At 38.2% G+C, this 17,913-nt stretch overlaps 2 protein-coding genes across 2 annotated transcripts in view; one reads left to right on the top strand and one right to left on the bottom strand.

Moving 5' to 3' along the window:
- Positions 1–16,467, bottom strand: part of cab39l1 (calcium binding protein 39, like 1) — a 41,760-nt gene extending 25,293 nt beyond the window's left edge. The window contains exon 1 of the mRNA XM_066649021.1: positions 16,397–16,467. The gene's annotated coding sequence lies outside the window, so the exon portion shown is untranslated. The remainder of the gene's footprint in view (positions 1–16,396) is intronic.
- hprt1 (hypoxanthine phosphoribosyltransferase 1) lies at positions 4,931–11,984 on the top strand. The gene is made up of 9 exons (XM_066649537.1): positions 4,931–5,087; positions 7,686–7,792; positions 8,074–8,257; positions 8,413–8,478; positions 8,728–8,745; positions 8,864–8,946; positions 9,566–9,612; positions 9,830–9,906; positions 9,999–11,984. Exons 1-9 carry the CDS (start codon positions 5,061–5,063, stop codon positions 10,044–10,046), a joined length of 657 nt encoding a protein of 218 aa, XP_066505634.1. The 5' UTR covers positions 4,931–5,060; the 3' UTR covers positions 10,047–11,984.
- Positions 16,468–17,913: the final 1,446 nt, after the last annotated feature.

Raw genomic sequence — 17,913 nt, 5'->3', positions numbered from 1 at the left:
TAATTATATATTTTTGTTAATCTGATTATGGGGTGAACTGCAAACTTATGAAATCCATTAGGTCTCTCATGTCTACAATCATTATTTTAATTTGATTACAGAATTATAGGACTGTTTATTTGTATTGTACTCAGCACAGTCTTAGCCCTAAAGTTAACCCTTAAGTAACACTATAGAAAATGGCCCACTGTTGAAATAAATATTTAAAGCAGCTCCTTTCCATTAATGAACATGGGAGAAATGGTGCTAATAATTTGCAAATAATCATAATATTCAGCGAACCTCCCATGAGCACTCAGTCATAGTGGGTGTATATGACAATAGAGTCAGTGCCTGTAGCTACAAGTGAGGTGAACTTAATAAGATGGATATTCACTGTAATGTAGTTATTGTTTAATGAATTCCAAGATAGTGGTGCAACCTTTCAGGAAATTTGGCTCAACTTAAAACTAAGAAAATAAACAGACATTCAGAGAAGTTCACTGTACTTCATCTAGTTCCTTTGCGTGGTTTTAAATGATTCTTTATAGAAGTATGTCCTTGTTGTAGAGTATTATGTATTACTCTTTGTGTTCAGATGATCACATATGCTTTGATTTGGCATCAGAATCAGGTCCTGGAACACACTACTCATAAAATTAGTTGAATCAAGATGTTTGAACAGGTGGAATAGGATCAGAGTTGGATAACACTGGCTTAGACTGTCAGAAAGACTCCCTTTATTATTACCTGGATTGTGCATGTGAATTTGAAGAAGGACTATCATTCATTCATTTATTGTCTGAAACTGCTTATCCAATTCAGGGTCGCGGTGGGTCCAGTCCAGAGCCTAAGCGGGAACACACTAGTCCCTCACAAGGCGACACACACATACACACACAGAGTCGCCAATCCACCTACCATCTCCTCACAGACTCCAGGTCCCTGGAGTTGTGTGACTGCAACACTACTTGCCGCACCACCATGCCGCCTGAAGGGCTATCAATTTATTTTTATATAGTTCATTTATCGAGTTTAATTTATTTCAGAAATACGTTGTAATGAATGTATTCTACATTAAGTTTCTCCCGTTACTAACACAGATGTGCACACACTGCCTCTCTAATCCCTGTAGAGAAATACTGACAATAGAACTGGATTCTCTGGAGTAGAGAAGCATGAACCTAATGCCAGGGGAAGAATATATAGCACCCCAGCACTGAGCTGTGCTGATGAACCCATATTTACTGTCATGTCTCTTGTTAGGAAGTGAGTAGTAGCCTATGTGTAAGCAAACATTATCATTCTCAGTACATGTAGGTCTCAGTTAAATGGTTATTCTCTTTATTTATTGCAAGAATTTCACATATTAAGCCAACCACAAACAAGTCTGTGAATCACATGATGCTGAAAATGTACTCCATATAGCTAATGTACTCAATGTTTTCAGGGTACAGTATTAACACTGAAAACAAAACAGTTATTACATGGTCACCAGGCACACAGCTGTACTACAAAATACACAATAATCTAACACAATGTCCCAAAGAACTCACTGACATTCTCTCAAACTTCCAAACAATGCTCAAACAGAGCAATTTGAGCTGCATTAGTTATAGAAATTTGTTAAAAGAAAGAAAATAACTAGGATACCTATTTTGTTTTTTATGCAAAGCAGGACATCACAGTTAACCAGACAGCCTAGGTTTCTAAAAGTATCAAACTATACACACTGTCTGAACTGTGGTGTATAAGGTGCCCTGCAGTCTAGTATCTGTGCCTTAAGAATTGAAGTGAGGGGCCAGCTACTGTCCAGTTTCTGGGGTGAGGTGCATGGCGTAACCACAAACACCGCATTGACCCTGGGACCCTGCTTATCAACACAAGATTTAGAAACAGCTCCTGGAAATCAGCCCTGTTTTCAAAAACAAATAAAAGGGGTTCTTTAGCCTCTGGGTCATCTCCAGAGCCTTTATGCCAACTACATATATCATAGCTACGTGCTTGAGTCGTACTTAAAATGTTCTTCCTCGCTCACTTGGAACTGTATGGCCCACTTGGAGCTGCCTCCGGCCTGCAGAGATAGCGATACCAGTTGCCAGTTTAAGGAAAATTGAATGAACAAGCAAGAGTAGAATTTAAGAACTTGGGTCGTAATAGCTAAGAAGAATGTACCATAATCAATGAACAGCCACCATTTCCCTGCATTTACAACTGGGGTCAAGCTATCCGCTCTTTGGAAATTAACGGTCAAATAACCCGCGCTTCAAATCCGAATGCACGTATAGGCGCGTTATTACGGTTTTTCATTGCGTAGAACACAACATCCGCTTCGGGACAGATAGAAAATCAGCACTGCATTTTGTTGCTTTTGAATTTAAGTCTTCAGATTTCCACCTCTGAATATTTTGCTTCGCAATTATGCATCTGAATATAATTGCTCTTGAATAGAACGTGAATTTTCAAGAACACATTTTCACTGTTATTATTCAAGGTTAATAAATTCAGATTGAAAAAAAAATTGCTCAAATTCGACAGCTGAGATTCAGATACCAAAATACGAATTACAAAAAAAAAAAATCAGAGTCACATCCAGGACACCAAGGATGAGCAATCGATTCATTTGGATTTTCTTTTTCACCTTAAATGCTGCAGTAGTTGCATTCTGTCGAACACAACTTCCATACCGTGGAAAAACTACACGTTTAGCTTCCTTCCGCGGATATTATCTCTTTATTTTCAAAGTGTCTCAAAAATCTGAAAGTCTCACTAAAGACACAATATAACAGACTATCGATATCCTGAAGATGAAGAAATTTTACTAAGGAATTTTTGTCATGGCCCTGTGAATATAGCAAGTGATGAAATGATGAAAAAACACCACACGTTGCATTATTTTGTCTAAATCTGCTGGGAAAATTCTGAAAATAACCATTGATATATAAAATAAAATTGCATTTATCACAGGCATTTCCTTTATTTTTCCTCATGACACTTTTGTGCGTGTGATATACAATATGGAAATAAACCTTTTACGCAGACGTATATTTTGTTCTTGCGTTATCATTTATTGTACCAAACGAGTTATATTTGCCTGAATCCCTGAACCAAACTCTGTCCATATAATGATACGTTGTGCCGAGTCCACGAGTCCAAAACAGACCTGGCCCGAGGCCAACGTGTTGGCTGGGATAATTGGCCACAAGCACAAGCAAGAAATTTTAAAAAATCGTTATTTTAATTTATACTTGTTCACATTCATTATTCGTGTTTTGTTGTATTTAGTTTCCTTATGTGTGTTTACCTTAAATCATTTATATTTATATGGTTAAAAATGGGGAAATGGGTCATTCTTCGTTTTCCTAACGCAGGATTAGAAATGGAATACCAATTTACGAAAAGTACACGGACGCACTCCTCACATTTTTGTAAATATTTTATTACATCTTTTCATGGGACAACACTGAAGATATGCCATTTTGATACAATGGAAAGTAGTCAGTCTATATAACAGTGTGAATTTGCTGTGCCCTCAAAATAACTCTATATAACTGTATAAAAAATATAACTTCTAAATAACTGAATACACCCCTAAGGGAAAATGGCAAAATTGTGTCCAATTAGTCATTCTCCTTCCCTGGTATCATGCTTTTTTCTGAGATATTTAAATCACAGTTTATAAGTGTGCAAGGTTTAAAGTAATACTACTACTGTAGTTAACAATATCCTGTTTCAATTAAAGAGTTCACACACAATGATTGACATTTATTTGTAAAGCTGCGATGGCAGGAAATGTTGTCTTTTATATTATATTTATATTATGGAAATAATATCCAGAGCATAACAGCTTAAGTTTAGGGTTGTATTTAAATTAAATATATTGTAGCATTTATTGTGGATTTCATATTTTATATTTATTTTATTATATTTTTTTTATTATTAAATGTTGCATGAATGTGATTTTGCAGTTCTATTTTTTAATTCACTACTAGTAGTTTTTTTTTTATCTTGATGTATAATTCTTTTTATTTAAGTAATATTTCAAATGACTACTATTACTACTGTTCAAGTAATTATTATTTTAAAGTAACAATTTTATTTGAGGGGCGGCACAGTGGCGCAGCAACACAGCTCCAGGGACCTGGAGGTTGTGGGTTCGATTCCCGCTCCGTGTGACTCAACTGTGAGGAGTTGGTGTGTTCTCCCTGTGTCTGCGTGGGTTTCCTCCGAGTGCTCCGGTTTCCTCCCACAGTCCAAAAACACACGTTGGTAGGTGGATTGGCGACTCAAAAGTGTCCGTAGGTGTGAGTGTGAGAGTGAATGTGTGACTGTGTGTGTTGCCCTGTGAAGGACTGGCGCCCCCTCCAGGGTGTATTCCCACCTTGCGCCCAATGATTCCAGGTAGGCTCTGGACCCACCGCGACCCTGAACTGGATAAGGGTTACAGATAATGAATGAATGAATTTTATTTGAGAACAGAATTTGGCAAATCATGTTCTTCTCTGTTCTCTTCAGATATACTTTTGAAATATTTGAATCCCATTCCTGCATATCCTGGGCCAGGGGGCGTCAGCCAAAATCTTGCCTAGTGTTCTAATTTGGTCAGGGCTCTGGTGGGAGGAAACAAGAGCTCCATGGACAACACACACGCGCTGGGAGTACACACCAAACTACTCACAAATTGTGCCCTGGAAAAGGGATTGACACTGAGACCTTGATTCCTATAACTTATTCAGTTAAAGAATAAGTATAAGACAATGAAAATATGCTATTAAATGCTATTTTTTGTTTGTGTGTGTGTATGTATGTATGTCTTTGGGCACTGTACTATATGTTCTCTGACGTACGAATGGTGCTGTGGGGTGGGCTGGGTTTTGTGGTATTCTGAGGCTCTGATTGGTCCGTCTTCATTCCATAGTCACAATAGGATACGCCCACAGCAACTTACGGAAGCCGTGCGGTACGTCCATAGGTCCGCGGTGAAAAGCGTTCCCCTGGAGAAAGAGAATAAAACGGAAACGAGAGGGGAGGACCGTGGGATAAGGTTGTGTGTGTCTTACAAAAACGATACAGGCACGGTCATGGCGAGCACCAGCCCCTGCGTCGTGGTGAGTTTTTTTCCCCCATTTATTTCCAACGCCGCGGTCCGTTAGGGAGAGAGAAACATTGATCCCTGTAGACTTCACACTTCTACATCTTTAGGTTTATTTGACCTACAAATGAGTAAGAAATCGCAATAAAGCTATACGGTTACGAGTAGGTTTCTAAAATAGCCAGAAGTGTCCGTTTAACTTTGTAGTGTTTTGCTGCTTGTGTTGTGTGGCGTAAGCCGCCGCAGCGGCGCGAGGGCCTTAAAAAACCGCGGGTTTGAGCTCGTGCCACATGTCGCCCGCCACCGTAATATTAACAGCTTGTACAACGTTAGAATCGTAACTCTTTAAAATTCGAGGGTCATGATCTGAAATAGCAAATAATGTTCATATAAATTTCACTCCACTGTGTAAAACTATCACTACATATCTTATGGAACACCTTTCTACTGTTAACCTACTGTCGTCAATGGATTACTGATTACTTAGAATATATAATCATATCTCCTTAAGCAGATTTATTCAGGACTGTAGAGGATTCATGCTTAAAACCGTGGTTTCACATTAGCTACTCATACGTACAGTTCATAAACACTGAGTACTGACAGTAAATAGAAAAAATAACGGCGCTTTTAGCGTAAACTACGCTCAGTACACACTGTTTTTTTCTGTCATGATACATGGAATTAACTTCATTTTTGACAGACCAATTAAAATGTCCTCGCTTGAGTCAGCATTTTTATGAAAAAAGAGTTAAACGCTTTCAGTTTTACTTCGTTTCATGGTGTTTTTTGTTATTATTTTGTCCTCTATAAAATCGAATATAGTGATAATGAATTTAGTCCAGAAGAGGTTTTTTAAAAGGTATAGTAAACCGTTTTTACTGTAATTAGCATTTGCTATAGTTGAAGATGGTCTGCAACAGACATTTCTAAGGAAACATCTATTATTCTTGTTTTTTGACTATTGAGAGCAGACAAATTATACCTCAGGATGTGTTGACATAAAATGTTATCAATGTTCTGCACTATATGACATTGTCCTATCTCTCTGTGAACCAAAAGCAGTGAGTGAATTCTCATGGGTAGAGCTTATGGGGAAACGTGATAGTCATGTGAGCAAAAAGCAGATTTTCCTCCTCTGAAAGTTGTCAGATCTGAGTAAGGTTAAACTGAGTACATTTAAAGGGAACTGTGTATTCTTGATGGCAACTTAAGGGGTCAAAATTGAAACTTGCCGCCCCACTTCCATCAGTAACAGCTAAGAACTGTAACTGTAATTCTGCAGTTCTGTCCTGAGGCTACTGCAGTCTAGCTCCAAGCAACGTTTCTGCAAAACTAAAGCTAGTGTTCCTGCAACTGTCTAGGGACTGAAAGGAGCTCTGTCAAGGCTACATGCTTCCACAAACACACTTATTATTTTGCAGAAACAGCTCCTTACAGCGAGATAAAAACTGAGGAGTACAGACATCAAACCAAACATTCCAGTTGTGGTATTGATTTAAAAGGATTACCTTTGGTCTCTTTGCCTCAGCAGTGTGTAAACATGCCTTTCTGCAGCCAAGTCAAATAAGCAAATGAGTTCAGAACTGATTTCTGTCAGTAAATCGCAGAAAGCAGGAGCGTGAATGCTGTTCTCAACATGAAATTGCACATTTTAATGTCTTTATTATTATTAAAATACTGTCTAGGAATGTAGTTTATTGAATCTGTTGCAGAGCTCTGTCTTGAAAGGTGATACTTCAGCAAATTATAGTCTAAACCTTTCTGCATCTGTGGCAAATGGTTGATTAAAATAGACACTAATTTCTCTGTGCTTGGAGAAGAACAGGGAAAACAATGCATCAATTATAACATGAGAATTTGCCCTAAGCCAATGTTTTAACTAGTACAAACTTTCTGAAATTGTGTGTTATAATTAACCATTTGCTACAGATATAGCAGGTGAGGATTTGTTTGGGGATGCCAAAGCTTTAAATTATTTGGAATTTCAAGCATGTATTTAAATAAAGAGTTCTGAAATTTGTGATATGTATGATACTGTGAAAAATTAAAAAAATATAATTGCACTCTTGTGATACTACAGTAGCTTCAAATGTGACTTTTGTCAGGATAAAATGTATCCTGCTTTCTGACACCTGTCTTGAATCTGATAGGAACATCTGAATAAACCTTTAAGCATGTGTCAGCTGATATGGATTGTGTAATGGTCACGCGGAGTAAGTGACAATGCAAATGCTGACGCCAAATTAGTGTATGGTTTCAGTGAATTTTAGGATTGTGTATGTTAAAATAACATTAAAAATAAGTGTACTCCTTAGTTTAAGAAAAAAAGAAGTCAAGTTCTTTAGTGGAATATGTGTGGAGATAAGAAGACATTTAACCTTAACAACGTGCAGTCCATATCAGGCAGTCAGTAAATTGTTAGGTCAAGGATATTTCATATCAGTTCCCCACAGAAAAGAGTGATACCAAATAAATGACATCTTAAGCACATAATCTGCAATTCTTTTTGCTGCTTCAAGGGCCTTTTACAGAGTTACAGTAATTGCAAATACAGAAGCCATTACAATCTACTTGCTGCTGTTAATAACGGTGCATGACTTGTACATTTCAGATCAGTGATGAAGAGCAAGGGTATGACCTAGACCTCTTCTGCATACCAAAACATTACGCTGCGGACCTGGAACGTGTTTATATTCCACATGGGCTCATCTTGGACAGGTACACTCTTGGCTTCCTCTAACATTGGATTCATCGTCATCATCATCACTTCCACTTAACCCATTTCAGGAGTTGCATCTAACACACTATTCCCTCCTCCTAATTTCTGCCAAACTTCTTACATTCATGGGGAGCTCAAGTATGGGTGGGTTTTCAGATATGAGATTATATGACCTTTGCTTGCAAAAATGTTTTGTCTGTAGAAGAGGAAAAACTGATACTATGCTGATTTCTGAGAGTAAGCGGCTCCAAGTATCCCCTTTCTGACCTGATCCCTGCAGGACAGAGCGGCTGGCCAGGGAAATCATGAAGGATATGGGGGGCCACCACATTGTGGCCCTTTGTGTGCTCAAAGGAGGCTACAAATTCTTTGCAGATCTGCTAGACTACATCAAAGCCCTTAACCGTAACAGTGACCGCTCCATTCCAATGACTGTGGACTTCATACGCCTCAAGAGCTACCAAGTAAGTGGAACGGCCCCCCTGCTTTATATATATATATATATGCAAATAACTATATATATATATATATTCTAAAAAATTTAGTGTAATACATTTAGTGAAATTTGTGAATAGATGTCACACTTACTGTCTTTGTCTGTCTTTTGTGGCAATTACAGAATGACCAATCTACAGGTGAAATTAGGGTGATTGGTGGAGATGATCTGTCCACTCTCACAGGGAAGGTAGGTATCCCCCTCTATACTGTACAGTTAATATTTGTTATTACATGAGAAAGGAAATGCATTCAGTTTATGTTGAATAGGACTGTATTATTTTGTGTTTTAAAGTGCCAATGCATTTACTTATTCAGAGGGAATATTTTAGAATTAAAAAAAAGTATCAGCTAAGAAACGGCTACAGGTTTGTAAATCAAATTTCTTAAGCAAACTCTCACATTTTTCTATCTTTTTTTTCCCCATGGTTCAATGAAGAATGTCTTGATTGTGGAGGTATGGTTGCAGTTTGCCTATAATATGTTGCATTATACTTTAATTATCATATGCTTTTATACATTCCTTAAATGTAATCAGTTACACTTGTTCATAATAGCATTTTATTATGTTTAAGGACATAATTGATACCGGGAAGACAATGAAGACCTTGCTAGAACTCCTGAAGCAGTACAATCCAAAAATGGTGAAAGTGGCTAGGTAAGGACAGATATATGGGATATGTCATGCCAGTTTACTACTTTCAGGTTAGATCTCTAATTATCTTGTGCTTTTTGTAGAGCCATTTTTCTCTGCATATATTGCATATACAATAAACTGTAAAGTAGGTGGAATCATTTTATATAACATTTGTTGATGTAAAATGTATTTGATTTTGATGCTATAGATTAGAAGAAAGCTATACAACAAGAAATTTTGTATTGAAATGTACACCCAGGATGTCTAAATAATTTAAAATAAATGATCAAATCACTAGTAATGTATATTTTTTTTATATATATATTGATTTAATAAAATTGATATCCCCCAAACAACTAATACCTTCATGTTTACATTTTTATTTACTATAATATATATATATATATATATATATATATATATATATATATATATATATATATATATATATATATGATGAGCAATGATTTCAAAGTTTTCAATAGTAATGTCATGGGTCTGTGCACTTTGTCTGGGTTTGTGGGGTGGGTGTGATATGAGGTGTGAATGTTCTATGTAAGATGCATTCAATATTACCACTGGAAAACTGATCATGTGAAGTTTTATTTGATGATTTACTTATTCATTATATTTTTAAAAGTTTACTTGTGAAGAGGACACCAAGGAGTGTTGGCTACAGGCCAGACTGTAAGTTGACCTGTTATTCATAAATTCTAAATTGTATTCAATTTTTTTGCTATTGCTGTAAACTGTGCAATATGACTGCTTGTATCTATATGAAAAAGCAGATAATCTTACGTAGAAGGTAATTTGTAAAGAGTTCCTATGGTGTGACCAAACTTAATTGGACCATTGACCTAAGTCATTTGCAATAATTGTGACCTTTTCTCCCCTCCCCCAATAGTTGTAGGATTTGAAGTTCCTGACAAATTCGTGGTGGGTTACGCACTAGACTACAATGAGTACTTTAGAGATTTAAATGTAAGTCTTTGTTTGATAATATATAAATTCACGGAACCTGTTCATTTAAATGCGTTCTACTTGCTTACAGTTCTTCTTTCTTGGTTTTGCAGCATATCTGTGTCATCAGTGAAACAGGAAAAGAGAAGTACAAAGCGTGAGGTGGCCTTCATCTCCCCATTTAGCTGTGTACCATTTTTATTGATGTCCATTTTATATTCTATCTGGTTTGTAATTTTCACGAGTGCAGCTCACCACAGATGCAGGTCCTCTCAGGGTCTCTGGTGAGGTGCAGAAAGGATGTGCTCATGGAATACCTCACATTTGCTCATCCTTCCTTTAGCCCCCACTGGCTAACACATTAGTGACCACAAGCATTTCTTGGCTGAATCAACAAAGCTTTCTGGTTTGAGTGTGTTTGAATAGAAAGTTCTAGATATAAGGCTGACGTTTGTTTAATTTATTGCATTTGTGTTTGTTGAAATTAACAGATCTTATTTTAAAGATTTAATTTAAGTCCACAAAATTAGACAGCACCTAGCCAAAAAATATAGTATTCTATCCTGCCTAAGAGGCTCAGTCTCATGAATTGTGAGTTGAACATTTACAGCAAATTCCATGATTTAATCAAGTTTAATAAACGTGTGTTGTATTTGGTAGCAATATTGTAAGTTACATTTAAAATTATTTCCTAATAATTGTCCAACCTGGCAAAATTTATTATACTTTTTTTGGTTCAGCCCGTCACCCCCCCCCCCCCCCCCTTATGTGTGTCTGTGCACTTATTGCAATTCAGTAACAGTGCTGCTGTATATGACAATTTTATGTAAGGAGTAGATGTTATGGTGCCTTATATGCTAAGTCATATAGCCACAATAACGGTCATACCCATAACTTGCTGCAACAGAATATGGACTGAAGAACAATTGAACTACACATTTAAGCGCTTATGAATTAGCCTTATAGGTTGATATGCTTAGCACAGAGTGCATATGTCTCATAATTTAATTATTTTTAAATAGTTTTGCCAAGGGTTCATTTTTGGCCCTGGAAGGCTGGAGTCCGGCACAGTTTAGGCAATTTTCTTTCTCCAAACTATCTACTGTATTTTAATACATACATATTAATAAGTGTAGCTGAAGAAATGAATCAACAAAGCTGTGGACTTTTGCTCTCCAGGACCACTAGGTTTTCACTCAAAGTGTACATCTTAGTTGCTGTTTTATAGGCAGCATCTTGGATCTGATGTGAGATTAGGTAGGTTATGTGATCACATAGTGGACCACTATCAGACTTGAGGATATCACATTAAAAATGTACTGCATTGAATGTAATCTTGTGTGACGTGTCTTACAGTGGGTTTTTCTGGGGTCTTTGAACACTCCACTTTATCCTAATAAGGGTCTCTGTGTGTCTGTAGCCAAACTGGCTCATTGGGTGCAAAGTCGGACCATCACAGTGCATCACACTTACCTAAGGACGTTTTCTAATACCCAGTCCATATACCAGTATGTTCGTTTGTATTCATGTATATTTTCTTTTTTTTATGTGGACTATGGGAGGAAATTAGAGCACCTGGAGGAAATCCATACAGACCAAACTCCTCACGGATAGTGACCCAGGATAGGGTGTGAATGCACAACCCCAGTACCCTGGTGGTCTCTGATAGAAGAACTACTGCTTGCACTCAGCTTATTATTAAAAAGAAAGCTGTATGCAGCTCTTAAGGCCAAGGAGCTTAGCTCACTATGCCTCAGGCAGTGCACTTTGGATTTGAATGCAATGAAGCCTAATTGCCTTTCTGCATCTCTCCTGAGAGGCCAGTATAAATGGGGATTCCTCTGACACATGAACACTAGTCCATCACAAATAGTTGTGCCCTATTTTGAGACAAAATCCTAGTTGCTATTGATAATCAGAAGTTAAAATACAAACCCAATTTCTGTTTTTTTTTCCCTTGAAACTTTGATTAAAAATTACAAACAAAGCATCAAAATATTTAAATTGTCTAAAAAGTCCCATGTACTTCAGTATATAATATTTTCCAGAAAACAGACCAAATTGATGCACAGGTTTTTGCAGTGAATTTTTCCTTTATGGAATTTAAGTGCATTGATGAATAAATTTCTCACTTGCCATTTTTGTTAAGTTTTATTACATAAGTTACCATAAAATGACAGCAGTAGGAAATCGATACATAATGTAACAATTTACATAATATGAAATTGGTCATGAAATCTGGTGAGATACCCATGTACGGTAACACTGGACACAAATGTTGAGAGTGACCTTTGAAAAGGCACTAAGAAATGATCACGCTACAATTATGAATATAGCCACACGGGCTTAAGAGTACTTTATTTATTTTTTTTAAATGCCCCAGGAAATTCAAACAAACAATTATGCAAAGAGTTATGAGCCAAAGCTCGGTGTGTTTTTATGAAAGATTAATATATTTTCAAGTGGGTATGTGGGTGCAGCAGTGACCAGCATTTTACATATGCTGGGAGGGCCATGGTTATTTCAGCAAGTCAATGCCAGTCTTCATGCTATACGTGCTACCAAAACATGGCATCATATATGCTGTGTGTGTTTGACTGGCCTGCCTGCAGTTTAGATCCATTTCCTGTGGCACATCATGAAGAGAAAATTTACATAACGGAAACCACCAACTATCAGGCCGCTAAAGACGTACCTAGCTGCATTAGGCAAAAATTCCAACAATCTCCTCAGTTCCGCAAATTGTTAAACAACATAATTAAAAGCAAACTGATGTAACACTGAAACATACTTCTATCCCAACTTTGTTCTACTTTCTCATTCATTATCTGTAACCACTTATCCAGTTCAGGGTCGCGGTGGGTCCAGAGCCTACCCAGAGTTCACTGGGCGCAATGCAGAAACACAGCCTGGAGGGGGCGCCAGTCCTTCATAGGGCAACACACACACTAGGGCTGTACTGAATACCATTTTTTTGGGCTTCGTTCTGGATATTGGATGAATATTCGAATACTCGGGGAGTGGGGTGGTATATATTTTTGTCATTAACAAAATCCGCATCCGACCCCTGCTTTAATATCCCTCTCTCCAGGCTGCACTGTGGCATCATAGTGCAGCTTCGCTCGCTATGAGCACAGAGTACATACAGTTGTGTGGAGGTGCTCTGATTTCAGGCACAAAGCTGACAAAATGAACTGTGGTGTCGCCTCGCTTCATTGTGTGTTGTTTTAGCATGTTAGGCTATTTTATATGGCTGAGTGTTAGACTTCAATTTCACAAAGATTTTATATTGATGAGCCTGAATATGGGTGGAGTGGCGAGAGCACTTTTTAAACACTGGAGCATGAACGTGGTGGAGTGTTGCCTTTATTGATAATCACAATTATCCAAATCCCAAAATTAGAAACCAAAAATAGACCCAATAAACAAATGTCTGAATACAGAAATATTCGAGCAAGCCTTATTGTTCAGAAAATCAGCTCACAGAGCCTGCTGTAAAATTAAAGCTGCACTTTTTGGCTCCCAGCATGGCTCCGCTCGCTGAGTCATTCACTACTTCGTACATACACAGTGCCACTAAGAGCAAGGGGTGTTAACAAATAAACCAGAGCTTCTTTAAGGTGTAAAGCTGACAAAAATTAACTTTACCTTTGCCATTCTTCATTGTTAGTAGATTGCTGTAGCGTGTTAGTCTGTTTTAGGCATTGTTCAAGACTTTTATGTTGACAAGGCTGAACACACGTGAAGTAGAGTGTTGCCTTTATCGCCATATTTATCCAAAAAAACTAATATCCAAATCCAAATACTCAGGGCCAGCCATAATCCACACCTGCAGACACTTTGGAGTCACCAATCCACCTACCAACGTGTTTTTGGACCGTGGGCGGAAACCAGAGCACCCGGAGGAAACCCATATGGACACGGGGAGAACACACCACACTCCTCACAGACAGTCACCCGGAAGAAACCCACGCAGACACAGGGAGAACACACCACACTCCTCACAGACAGTCACCCGGAAGAAACCCACGCAGACACAGGGAGAACACACCACACTCCTCACAGACAGTCACCCGGAAGAAACCCACGGGAACACAAGGAGAACACACCACACTCCTCACAGACAGTCACCCAGAGGAAACCCACGCAGACACAGGGAGAACACACCACACTCCTCACAGACAGTCACCCGGAGGAAACCCACACAGACACAGGGAGAACACACCACACTCCTCACAGACAGTCACCCGGAGGAAACCCACGCAGACACAGGGAGAACACACCACACTCCTCACAGACAGTCACCCGGAAGAAACCCACGGGAACACAAGGAGAACACACCACACTCCTCACAGACAGTCACCCAGAGGAAACCCACGCAGACACAGGGAGAACACACCACACTCCTCACAGACAGTCACCCGGAGGAAACCCACACAGACACAGGGAGAACACACCACACTCCTCACAGACAGTCACCCGGAGGAAACCCACGCAGACACAGGGAGAACACACCACACTCCTCACAGACAGTCACCCGGAAGAAACCCACGGGAACACAAGGAGAACACACCACACTCCTCACAGACAGTCACCCAGAGGAAACCCACGCAGACACAGGGAGAACACACCACACTCCTCACAGACAGTCACCCGGAGGAAACCCACACAGACACAGGGAGAACACACCACACTCCTCACAGACAGTCACCCGGAGGAAACCCACGCAGACACAGGGAGAACACACCACACTCCTCACAGACAGTCACCCGGAGCGGGACTTGAACCCACAACCTCCAGGTCCCTGGAGCTGTGCGATTGTGACGCCATTCTGCCCTGTATCTACTTTAAAAAGTGAAAAAGCATGAACGAAAACATTTTTATCTATCCACATTTATCACCGTTTAAACATCATGGAGCAGAACAGAGAAGAAACATTTTTTAAAAATAAAAAGCTTTTGAGGCCCTTTTCATTCAAGACAGTTTTATGTTGACAGGCCTTACTAGAGCAGAACAGTAACACTGGATACATTACATCCAGCTCCAGTATTGATGTGCTGCTATAACACGACTCACAAACACATGCACAAAGAGGAATGTTACTGAAATTATGAGCTGACAGTGCTAGTGTTGTACCAGCAGCTCTCCATGATATGCATCTCCATTTTCACTACAAATCATGACGTGCTGCTAGTAAAGCCACCAGCCAAAAAAACATTTATACATTTAAAACAAATTACGAGTTCCCATTACTTACGACAAAGCTCAGATTTTATACTCATTCAATCTAATGCACAATCACTCTCTTAAGAAATTGAATAAAATGTATTAGTCATGAAAGTCTGGGTATTATTTAATGATGTTATTTACAGACAAATTAATTAATTATTTTTTGGGAGAAAAAATGGTCACAAAGAAAGGAAATGGAGAAGTATTTAATCTCAAAACCTAAACAGTGAAATTAAGGTGTAGGTAATTCTTATTGTATATATTATGTAGGGTCCCAGTTCTCAGTACTGGGATCAGATGTTTTGACCCTGTTATTATATAGCTGAGAAAATTATTTTCAAGTTAAATTTGGCAAAAAATAACACAGAAGCAATAATTCAATAAATCATGATCATTCTGCCATAGAGAGGCAGTGTAGGGAAAATACAGCATCACATTTCTTCACAGACCTGGTGATAAGAAATGTCTACAGCACAAATACAGCCATTCTTTTTTTTCACTATTTACAACCACCTGTGTACCTACACATGCTGTCTTGCGTTTTATCTTTGGAGATAATATTACGCCTTATTCCTTCATAAACCACTCCATGCATGGATATTTACAATATGTTTTAGGTAAATATATGTCTCAGATATTAAGCAATGTATTCATAAATAGTTTTTGACGAGATGTAATGTTATTAGCCACTAAACACTTCAGACATCTGCTTCCTATCATCTTGAAGAATTCTGATTCAGCAAGTTTCATTACAATATAAAATTTTACATTTAAACACTCAATGATTTGTTTTAAGCGTTAATCTTTTAATCAAGCATATTATTTGTAAAATCAATATAAATAAATTTAACTACCCTGTGCAAAACACTGAAATATCTCCCAGTAAACAAGGAACGTCCCTGGACGTTCAAAATAGGTCTAAAAGTAGTCTGTCCGTCGAGGACATATTTTAAACGTCAATGGACGTCCAAAATCCATCTTAATAAGTTAGTTATCAAGTGGTGACCAATCGATAACGTCAGTGGACGTCCAGAATGCGTTTTATACAAGTAATTTATTTCGGGACCAATTAATAACGTCAATGGACGTCCAAAATACGTCTAATAGTCGTCTTTTCAATGACTGTGTTTGGACGTCTTTTCAACTTTCATTTTCAACCTTAAGAGAACGTTGATTAGACGGCAGTCATTACGTTATTTCAACGTTGAATCAACGGCTAAATGTTTACTGGGATAAGAGCATAGTCATGGAAAAACTTAAATGAGATTTGAGCGCCTCCTACCGGGAGCGGACAATGCAACTCAGGGCAACTTCAAGAAGGGCCCGTTCTGGAGGATATTACGATGTTTCCCTGTAAATAAACAGAAAAGAACAAATGTGGTTTAATCAGTGTTACATTCTAGGACACTACGTCGGTGTGTATGAAATCCTGGTTTATGAAGTGAATCAAAGCCACAAATGACAACTTTTACATAGTCACAGTCAGCAGTGACAAAAAGGAGTAATAAATGTCAACAGCTGATCCCAACAGAGAAGAATTCCAGTTCTATATACCCGTTTAATCATATGCAAGTACAGTTTCTAAGATGTCCCGTGTCTTTCTTTAGAAGTTATATAGCCTACTCTTTTCACAACTGAAGTGCCCTAATAACTTATATCACATTAAAGATGCCTACAAACGTATACACGTGTACATTAAGGAGAAATCTGTGAACTGACTAATGACGCACAAGCCATCTGCAAAGTGGGACATGACCAAACACATCCTCAGTCAAACTGTGGTGCAGCACTTCTGAGACTGCAGCTTATTACCAAATTAAATTGTGCAATAAATAAACAAGACTTTCTTATTTAACTGTGTGAGTTTATGGAGACAAACTTAAATGTTTAAGATGTAAACACAATCGCTGAGGGTATATCCTCCATTTTAGACAAACCAGAGATTTCCAAACTGCAGGACACAGAGACCAGACACGTGAAAAGGTGAAATGCCACTAAAAGCTCCCTATATTGTTTTAAACCGTTTGCTGCCTGTTACCTGTGTGACGTCACAACAGATCTGACAACGTGTCTGAGCAGAGAATGCGTATTTTTCTACGTGGATTGGCACTTAGGGGGAAATGGTCCCCAGAAAAGAAAACGTACCTCTAAATATAATACGCCGATATAAAACGTCAGTAGAGTTTAATATAATGACGTCATGTGTATGTTTACTGTAAAGTTTTAGTAAATAACATTTTCTTTTTTAAACAACTATACGTTAAATAATCACTTATGAGGTTTACATACAGCAATTTTGAAATTAAAAAAAAAATCCAATTTAAACAGAAAACAAATAAGGACAACTTTAAGACAACTTTTTTTTTTTTGAACGGCTTATTAACATGTAATCTGTTGTATTTCCATTCATGTTGGTTTGCCCTGTAGCCTTAAGAAACCCCCATGTGAAGCATGTCTGTACATGCCGGCGCTGACAATTCAATTGGTCTAGTCAGCAAAAGTCTCCAATAATACAATGCATCTTATAAATGGACTGTATACAACGTATAACTTGTTCTATGTTAGCAACAGACAGAATGGGTGAACTAGTTTCTATTAAGGTCCCAACACTTCTTACGGAGCCTTCACTGAGGGGAGAAAAAAAACAACTTTCATAGGAAGACACGTTAAAAGAACCAATATAAGCCCCGTATTAATATGTTTTGTCACATTAAGTCGCTATTTTGTGCGTCCCCACGTTTAAAGCGCGCTACAAGGCAACACTTAACGAAGATCCTATCAAGAAGTATAGTTCTTTCA

The sequence above is a fragment of the Hoplias malabaricus genome, chromosome 17 (assembly GCF_029633855.1).
Source record: "Hoplias malabaricus isolate fHopMal1 chromosome 17, fHopMal1.hap1, whole genome shotgun sequence".
NCBI classification, from domain to species: Eukaryota; Metazoa; Chordata; class Actinopteri; order Characiformes; family Erythrinidae; genus Hoplias; species Hoplias malabaricus.
The sequence above is the reverse complement of the archived record's forward strand: the minus strand, read 5'-3'. Positions and strand labels throughout refer to the sequence as shown.